The 9,280-nt window shown below is 52.5% G+C and overlaps 1 protein-coding gene across 1 annotated transcript; it reads right to left on the bottom strand.

Annotated features, from left to right (window-relative positions):
• Positions 1-3,581: 3,581 nt before the first annotated feature.
• Positions 3,582-7,719, bottom strand: LOC132834615 (zinc finger protein 229-like). Its single transcript, XM_060853513.1, has one exon. The coding sequence runs from the start codon at positions 7,714-7,716 to the stop codon at positions 6,229-6,231; it is 1,488 nt and encodes a 495-aa protein (XP_060709496.1). The 5' UTR covers positions 7,717-7,719; the 3' UTR covers positions 3,582-6,228.
• Positions 7,720-9,280: the final 1,561 nt, after the last annotated feature.

Genomic DNA, 9,280 nt, shown 5'->3' with positions numbered 1-9,280 from the left:
ATGCGTGGGGGTGAGGTGAGGTGGGTAGGTTGAGGGGGGTGAGGGATGGGTGAGGGTGGGGTACGGTGAGGGATGGGTGGGTTGAGGGGGGTGAGGGGTGAGGACGTGAGGGATGAGGGGGGCGAGGGATACGTGGGGGTGATGAGGGGGGTGAGGGATGGGTGAGGGGGTGAGGGGTGAGGGATGGGTGAGGGGGGTGAGGGGTGAGGGATGGGTGAGGGGGGTGAGGGGTGAGGGATGGTTGGGGTAGGGTGGGTTGAGGGGGTTGAGGGGGGTGAGGGGTGGGGGGTGAGGGATGGGCGGGGGTGGGGTGGGTTGAGGGGGGTGAGGATGCGTGGAGGTGATGGGGGTGAGGGATGGGTGAGGGGGGTGAGGGGTGAGGGAAGGGTGGGGGTGGGGTGGGTTGAGGGGGGTGAGGGGTGGGGCGTGAGGGACGAGGGGGATGAGGGATGCGTGGGGGTGATGAGGGGGTGAGGGGTGAGGGATGGGTGGGGGTGGGGTGGGTTGAGGGGGTGAGGGGTGGGGGCGTGAGGGATGAGGGGGTGAGGGATGGGTGAGGGGGGTGAGGGGTGTGCGGTGAGGGGTGGGCGGGGCTGGGGTGGGTTCAGGGGTGAGGAACAAACAGTGACTGCAGAAGCTGGATCAGTGGTGCTGGAAGAGCACAGCAGGTCAGGCAGCAGCCAAGGAGCAGCGAGGTCGACGTTTCGGGCAAAAGCCCTTCATCAGGAATAAGGGGTTTTGCCCAAAACGTCGACTTTGCTGCACTTCGGATGCTGCCTGACCTGCCGTGCCCTCCCAGCACCACTGACCCAGGGATGGGCGAGGAACGAGGAAGGTGAGAGATGAGTGGGGGGGGTGATGGGGGTGAGGGAGGGGTGGGGTGAGGGGGGATGGAGAGGTGGGGGGTGAGGGATGGGTGTGGGTGAGGGATAGGGGTCGAGGAATGGGTGGGGGGTGAGGGATGGGTGATGGGGTGGGGTTGTGGGATGGTATGGGGGTGAGGGGGGTGGGGGTAAGGGATGGGTGGGGCTGAGGGTGAGGGAGGTGGGGTGAGGGAGGGTGTGGGTGAGAGGGGTAAGGGATGGGTGTGCGTGGGGGTGAAAGAGGTGGGGGTGAGGGATGAGGGGTGAGGGATGAGGGGATGAGGGATGGGTGGGGTGAGGGAGGTGATGGGTGGGGGTGAGGGGGGGTGAGGGGGGTGAGGGGATGGGTGGGAGTGAGTGGGTGAAAGAGGTGGGGGTGAGGGATGAGGGGTGAGGGATGAGGGGATGAGGGATGGGTGGGGTGAGGGAGGTGATGGGTGGGGGTGAGGGGGGTGAGGGATGGGTCGGGTGAGGGGATGGGTGGGAGTGAGTGGGTGTGAGGGCTGGGTGGGGGTGAGGGTGGTGAGGGGTGGGTGGGGGTGAGATGGGTGGTAAGGGATGGGTGGAGGTGGGGGAGAGAGATGGGTGGGGGTGAACGTGAGGTGGGTGGGGGTGAGGGGAGTGGGGATGAAAGGGGCGAGGTGGGTGAGGGTTGGTTGGGGTGAGGTGGGTGGGGGTGAGGGGTGTGAAATGGGTGGGTGACGAGGGGTGAGGGATGGGTGGGGTGGGGGAGGGGGGGGCGAAGGATGGGTGGGTGTGATGGCGGCGAGGTCGTGGGTGTGAGGGGGTGGGGTGAAGTGGTGGCGGTGAGGGGAAGGAGGTGAGGGGGGTGAGGGATGGGTGGGGGTGAGGAGGGGTGAGGGATGGGTGGGGGTGAGGGTGGTGAGGGGTGGGTGGGGATTGAGGGGGTGAGAGATGTGAGGGATGGGGGTGTGAGGGATGGGTGATGGGGTGAGGTTGTGGGATGGGTGGGGGTGGGGGTGGGGTTGAGGGAGGGTGTGGGTGAGGAGGGTGAGGGATGGGTGTGCGTGGGGGTGAGAGAGGTGGGGTGAGGGATGAGGGGTGACTGATGGGTGGGGGTGAGAGCTGATTAGGGATGGGGGCACGAGGGATGGGTGGGGAGAAAGGGGGATGGGGTGTGGGGGTGGGGGAAGGAGGATGGGTGAGGGAGTGAAGGGATGGGGTGGGGGTGGGCGTAGGGGGGATAGGGTGGGGGGGATGGGTTGGGGGAGTGAAGGGGGTTTGGGGTGGGGAATGAGGTGGGAGGTTGGGGAGATGGGGTGGGGGTGAAGGAGGGATGGAGTGGGGGAGGTGAAGGGGGATGGAGTGTGGGGGGTTGTGGGGGAAGGGGGATGGGGTGGGGCGGGGGATAGTGTGCGGGGGGGTATGGGGTGGCGGGGATGGCGATGGGGTGGGAGGGTGTTGGAGTTGGGGATGGGGTGGGTGGGTGAGGAGGGGGGTGGTGAGGGGGATGGGGTGAAGGGGGTGAAGAGGGTGGGGTGAGGGGGGGTGAAGGGGATGGGGTGGGGGGGGGACGAAGGGGAGACACAGAGATTCCCAGTCTGAAGCACTTAAAGCAGCTGACTGATAGCCCATCACTGTTCAAGGACAGTTAAAGGTGGGCACCCACTCCTGGCCTTGCCAGTGACACGCCCAAACAAACATTTCAAAAATCTTTCTTCTGCCAGGCGCCCACATCAACTAAAACCAAATGCATCACACTGTGCTTTGCAATTTGAATCTGTGTTTTATCTGATCAGTTTCTGAACCTGTCTGTCTCCTCCTCCTCCCTCACTCTTTGGAGATGGTCACTGACTAACCTTGCTCACCTTTGACCCCAGGGAACAAGAATCCTGCAATTTTTGTCAGGTCAGTCAATGTTTAAAGATACTTTCTAACATTCAGTAAGTAATCAAAAGATGCATGGTACCACAGGTCACACTGTTAAACAATAATTATGTTTATTGTGCAAGTGGGAAGTTAAATGAAGAAACATCATAATTTAACACAACCATAAATATCTGCGTCACGTCGTGAATTCAGTTTTACTTTAACAGCCCAGGATTTTATCTCATCGTGTCTTGAAGGTTCGTTCACTTTCTAAAGGGATCAACCCAAATGTATGCCACAGGCCACTGGAATTCACTTTGATCTCTTTGTACTTCCTCATTCAGATCCCGGAGATTTCAAGAGATCTTTCTCTGTGCAAATATACTGTCTGTGTTATCAGAGTTTACTGCATAAAAGCAGTTTGTCTGTCCAAAGACCTGCAACTCTTTCATTGGTGGTGACATTGCAACAATGGATTTTTATGTTCAAGGGACAGTTTTAGTTTTTAAAAAATTCTTGTTCCCCGTTCAGGACAAAAATTATTGAACTGTCAATAATGTCAACAGCTGTTGTGGTTCTGCTCGCCGAGCTGGAAGTTTTTGCTGCAAACGTTTCGTTCCCTGGCTAGGGAACATCATCAGTGCTATTGGAGCCTCCTGTGAAGCGCTGCTTTGATGTTTCTTCCGGTATTTATAGTGGTTTGTTCTTGCCGCTTCCGGGTGTCAGTTTCAGCTGTAACTGACACCCGGAAACGGCAAGAACATCCATCAACAGACACATCGACCTGGACCCCACATACAAATCACTGCAGCTGAAACTGACACCCGGAAGCAGCAAGAACAAACCACTATAAATACCGGAAGAAACATCAAAGCAGCGCTTCACACGAGGCTCCAACAGCACTGATGATGTTCCCTGGCCAGGGAACGAAACGTTTGCAGCAAAAACTTCCAGCTCGGCGAGCAGAACCACAACAACGGATACCCGAGCTACAAATCTTCAATCAGATTTTAATGTCAACAGCTTCCTCAGTTTTGACTTTATTTTCCTTCTAATGTTTTGATCCTTAAACATCATGCTAAAGTTTAAAATGCTCATTTATGAACTAGTTATTTCCTGGTTGTATTCTGCATTGTTTCAGCATGGCAAACACATTTAATGTTTGATGTCATGAACACATGCCTTTGTCTCTTCTGTTGAAAATTTTTAGTTTGAAATTCTGCAGGTAGCTTTGCAGCTTCCATTACTGGGGTAAATATTTTAGTTTCCAGTATTCAAAACAGTAACTGGATTACAAATGCCGAGGAGTTTTTACAGCCAGGAAGAACTTCCAAATTATGTCTCTCCATCCAAGTCTGGGTAACAGAATATGGCCTGTAAAATCATTTCCCTGGATTAAATGCATGTGACGAATGAGTAATGTGGAAGTAAAACCAATATTCAAAGTCTTTGCCCCCAGAATACAACTTAAATTCACTCTGAATTACAGACAATAAAGCAAAGGAGCAGAAGCAGACTATTCCATTAGGTCACCATTGACCGGAAAACCCTCAACTCCACTGCCCTGCCTTTTTCCGAAGTCTGTTGCCTGTCTTCCTCATCCTTAATAAGCCAACCTCAATAGTCCTCAGTGATAAACATTCCAAACACACTACCTTTGACAAGAAGTTCCTCATCTCTGTCTCATATTCTGAGATTACGCATTTTGTTCCGAGATTCTCCCACAAGGGGGAAGAAGCTTTCTGCATCTACCTTGTCAGATCCCCAAATGATCTTGTCTATTTTGGGAAGGTCACGTATCGTTCTTCTATGTTCTAACAACTGCAGGCCCGACCTGTTCAACTTCTCCTCTCTACATTCACTCATCAGATGAACGAACGTGCTATCTGATGCCAGTGTCCCTTTACTTTGGTCAGGGGCCCAGAAACGTCCACAATATTCCGCGGCGCTCTGACAAATACCCTGCACGTACATTTCCCCACTGTGGGCGGCACGGTGGTTAGCACTGCTGCCTCACAGCGCCTGAGACCCGGGTTCAACTCCCGACTCAGGCGACTGACTGTGCGGAGTTTGCACGTTCTCCCCGTGTCTGCGTGGGTTTCCTCCGGGTGCTCCGGTTTCCTCCCACAGTCACAAAGATGTGTGGGTCAGGTGAATTGGCCACGCTAAGTTGCCCGTAGTGTTAGGTAAGGGGTAAATGTAGGGGAATGGGTGGGTTGCGCTTCGGCAGGTCGGTGTGGACTTGTTGGGCCGAAGGGCCTGTTTCCACACTGTAAGTAATCTAATCTAACCTGTAATTAAACAATGAACATTTTGGTAATGGTCCAAAGCTTTTCATAATAATGTTTTCAGTTGAGCCAGCAGCATAAAATGAAAACTTTTTTGTGGCTTTCTTGGACAGCCAGAGTGACTTCCCTGAAAATATCAATGCTTCAGAATTGCTCACTCCTGGTAAATACAGTCGAAAGGATTGCTTCCTTAGAAGCTTCAAAGTGCAACAATCTTTGAAGAATAACCAGCCCGCTTTTCCAGACAGTGATTTACTCCTTGATCGCCAGCAATGTGCTTGAAAAGTTCCACCCTTTGACAGTGAGAACATACCAGTCCTACTGCCTCAGTTCCATTGTTGGCACCATCGTTCTGCCCACCTTGGGGGCAAAGCTTCAAGGGTTCAGGCAGGAACATGGTGTGGAGATGACAAACACCATCTGATCACTTGGTTAGGCGGTTTCGAGGGCTGAATGCCCTTCCTGCTCCGCATTCATATCTCCAGTGTATGACAGTTACCTGCCAACGCAAGACTCAGTGTGCCTTTTTACTGACAGCCTTATTGGAGATTTCTCCCTCCAGCTCCGAGCTCAGCCAACCTTCCAGCTTCATTTCCCCTCAGCAATTCCAAATGAGCTGCCATTTGTGGGCGGCACGGTGGCACAGCGGTTAGCACTGCTGCCTCACAGCGCCAGAGACCCGGGTTCAATTCCCGCCTCAGGCAACTGTCTGTGTGGAGTTTGCACGTTCTCCCCGTGTCTGCGTGGGTTTCCTCCGGGTGCTCCGGTTTCCTCCCACAGTCCCAACGATGTGCGGGTCATGCTAAATTGCCTGTAGTGTTAGGTAAGGGGTAAATGTAGGGGTATGGGTGGGTTGCGCTTCAGCGGGTCGGTGTGGACTTGTTGGGCCGAAGGGCTTGTTTCCACACGGTAAGTAATCGAATCTAATCTTTACAAACCTCCAAATACTTTGTCAGAAGCATCCCCACGTCAATTAAACAAAACAACCTCCAAAAGTGACCGTCTCCATGCCAACGTGGCACGCTATCGGAGAAAATGAAATGCAAACTGAAGAACCTGCCAACCCTTCCTTTCATTCAACAATTCGGATGGAGTGTGAAGCAATCCGCCCTCTCACTGGAAACAGGGAGGATGGCCCCATTCCAGCAGAGAGAAACCCTCTGAGCCGCCCACTTCACCCACTAGCAGAACGGACAAGGGTTCAGTCCTGAACGTGAATGAGCAGCAGCACTCACAGCAGTTCACAGTCAGTGGTGATCGCGCTGGTGTTTCTGCAGGCTAGATAACTGCGTGAATCCCTTCCCGCACTGCGAGCAGGTGAACGGCCTCTCCCCGGTGTGAACCCGCTGGTGTCTCTGCAGGTTGGATAAGTGAGAGAATCCCTTCCCGCACTGCGAGCAGGTGAACGGCCTCTCCCCGGTGTGGACCCGCTGGTGTGCTTGTAGGTTGGATAGTTGAGAGAATCCTTTCCCGCACTGAGAGCAGCTGAACAGCTTCTCCCCGGTGTGGACCCGCTGGTGTCTCTGCAGGTGGGATGAACATGTGAATCCTTTCCCGCACTGAGAGCAGGCGAACGGCCTCTCCCCGGTGTGAACCCGCTGGTGTGCTCGCAGATGGGATGACTGTGTGAAGCCCTTCCCGCACACGGAGCAGTTGAAAGATCTCTCCCCGGTGTGGACCCGCTGGTGTCTCCGCAGGCGGGATGAACATGTGAATTCCTTCTCGCACTGAGAGCAGGCGAACGGCCTCTCCCCGGCGTGAACCCGCTGGTGTGCTTGCAGGTGGGATGACTGTGTGAAGCCCTTCCCGCACTGAGAGCAGGCGAATGAGCTCTCCCGGGTGTGAACGCGCTGGTGTCTCTGCAGGTTGGATAACTGCGTGAACCCCTTCCCGCACTGCGAGCAGATGAACGGCCTCTCCCCGGTGTGAACTCGCTCGTGCTTTTGCAGGCTGGATAATCGAGAAAACCCTTTCCCGCACTGAGAGCAGGTGAACGGCCTCTCCCCGGTGTGAACCCGCTGGTGCACTTGGAGGCTGGATAGATGTGTGAATCCCTTCCCGCACTGAGAGCAGGTGAACGGCCTCTCCCCGGTGTGAACCCGCTGGTGTGCTTGCAGGTTGGATAACTGGGTGAATCCCTTCCCGCACCGAGAGCATACAAAAGGCCTCTCCCCGGTGTGAACTCGCTCATGTTGCAACAGGGTGTGCGAATCAGTGAATCCCTTCCCGCACTGAGAGCAGGCGAACGGCCTCTCCCCAGTGTGAATCCGTTGGTGAATAACCAAGCCAGACGACTGAGCGAATCCTTTCCCACACTCACAGCAAGTGTACGGCCTCTCCCCAGTGTGAACTCGCTTGTGTCTCAAGAGGTTTGCTGAGCTGGTGAACCCCTTCTCACACTCTGAGCAGGGGAATATCTTCTTCTGGGTGTGAACGCGCTTGCGTGTTACTGCGGTGGATGTATCCTTCCCACTGCTGGAGTTGAACGGCCTCTCCACAGCGTGAACGCTCTGGTGTGTCAGCAGATTGGAGATAGCACTGAATCCTTTCTCACACACAAAACAGGTGAACGGCCTCTCCCCAGTGTGTCTGCGCTCATGGATCTCAAGGGCAGATGGGTAATAGAATCCCTTCCCACAATGCCCGCACTTCCAGGGTTTATCCATGCTGAGTACGTTCTCATTCCCGTTCCAGCTTGAATGATCAGTTGAAGCCTTGGCCACACCAAAGCACATGAATTGTCTCTCTCTGCTGTGAATTATGAATTTTTTTTTTCAGATCGTTTTGCTGGTTCAAGCGTTTTCATTGTCGGTGCACTGAAACACTCCCACTCGGGTGTGCGTGTACCACAATCCTGTGTTTACAATCTTGAGAAGCAGACAGAACAGAGAAACATTTCTCCCTCCACACAGTGAAAGTTCCGTGACATTCAGATCCTGACAAATTGAGTGATTTCAAATCTTGACGTGACATTAAGTTTCAGATTTCTTTCTTCAAATCCTCCCTGTAAAAGGTTTAAAAAGTCGTAAATGTCTCAGCACAAGATCAAAATTCAAAAGAAAATATCCGAAAGGTGACGCTATTTGATCGATTTCTATTTCAATGGGCTGAACAGTCTCTTATACACTGCATGGTTGAATGCTTGTTGTTCACGATATATTCCTCGTCTAAAAATATTCAAATTAACTAACTTCAACACTTGATTAAAGACGCAAGGGGATGTAAGGAAGAATGTTAGTCAGCCATCAACTGGTCACAACCTGGAAGTTTCAACATATGAGGAAGCAGTGAGAATTATTTCAAACAATTGATTCAAAATTGAAAGGATTCAAAATTTCAGAGATTTCAAAATAAAATTGGATGAGCAGTTAAAGGAAATGAAGTTGGGGGATGATAGAGAGAGAGTGGACTGCTCGAGAGTTGGCACAGATTCAAATCGCTGAACTCCTACATCACTGACATATAGATTTTCATACCAATACGCTTATCCAAGGATGGAAACCACAAGTGAATGTTATAATATATGATAATACCAAATATGTACACAATAACAATACAAGGCCAAGTTCAATCAGATATTAATTTGATGCCTCATCATATGTCAGTTCTTGGTGGGACGACAGTGGGCAATGCAGATGGAGGTCAGAGTTGAAGAGTGTGGTGCTGAAAAAGCACAGCAGGTCAGGCAGCATCCGACGGGCAGGAGAATCAACGTTTTAAGCATCAGCTCTTCACCCGGATTTTCCAGCACCACACTCTTCGACAGATGTCAGCTGTTACCTGAAAATACTCTTTTAATTGTGAACCTTAAGAAAAGACACCATTCTGTTAGCCAAACGAATAGGCGTGGAGAAAGGGAGGGCTGCAGATGCTGGAGATCAGAGTGAAAAAGTGTGGCACCGGAAAAGCACAGCACGTCAGGCAGCCTCCGAGGAACGGGACGGTCAACATTTCGGGCACAAGTCAATCATTAGGAAATCGGCGTGCCAAATGGAAGACGGGAAAAATTTCTGGCTCTAACGGCTGCTCCTTTTTTGAGGAATTTTAGGTGCTGGAGGTGATTTCCTCCAATTCCAGGAGCAGCAATGACTGTTTCATATGCTGTTGCATTGTTTTGGAACTTTGGATAAAAATGTCAAAACAACAGTAGTTTTAAAAAGGATAAGTACAGACAAAGGAAGCACATGATGAAGTCAGCGCAGGGGAGGGAGAGAGAGAAAGAAACTGACCGCTGCCTTTGCTGTTTGAATTCATGTATCGCTGGACATCGGAGTGCATCTGGGAAAATTGACCATCAGT

This window comes from Hemiscyllium ocellatum, chromosome 41, assembly GCF_020745735.1.
Source record: "Hemiscyllium ocellatum isolate sHemOce1 chromosome 41, sHemOce1.pat.X.cur, whole genome shotgun sequence".
Taxonomy (NCBI): domain Eukaryota; kingdom Metazoa; phylum Chordata; class Chondrichthyes; order Orectolobiformes; family Hemiscylliidae; genus Hemiscyllium; species Hemiscyllium ocellatum.
Note: the sequence above shows the minus strand (reverse complement) of the source record. Positions and strands in the feature narration are given on the sequence as shown.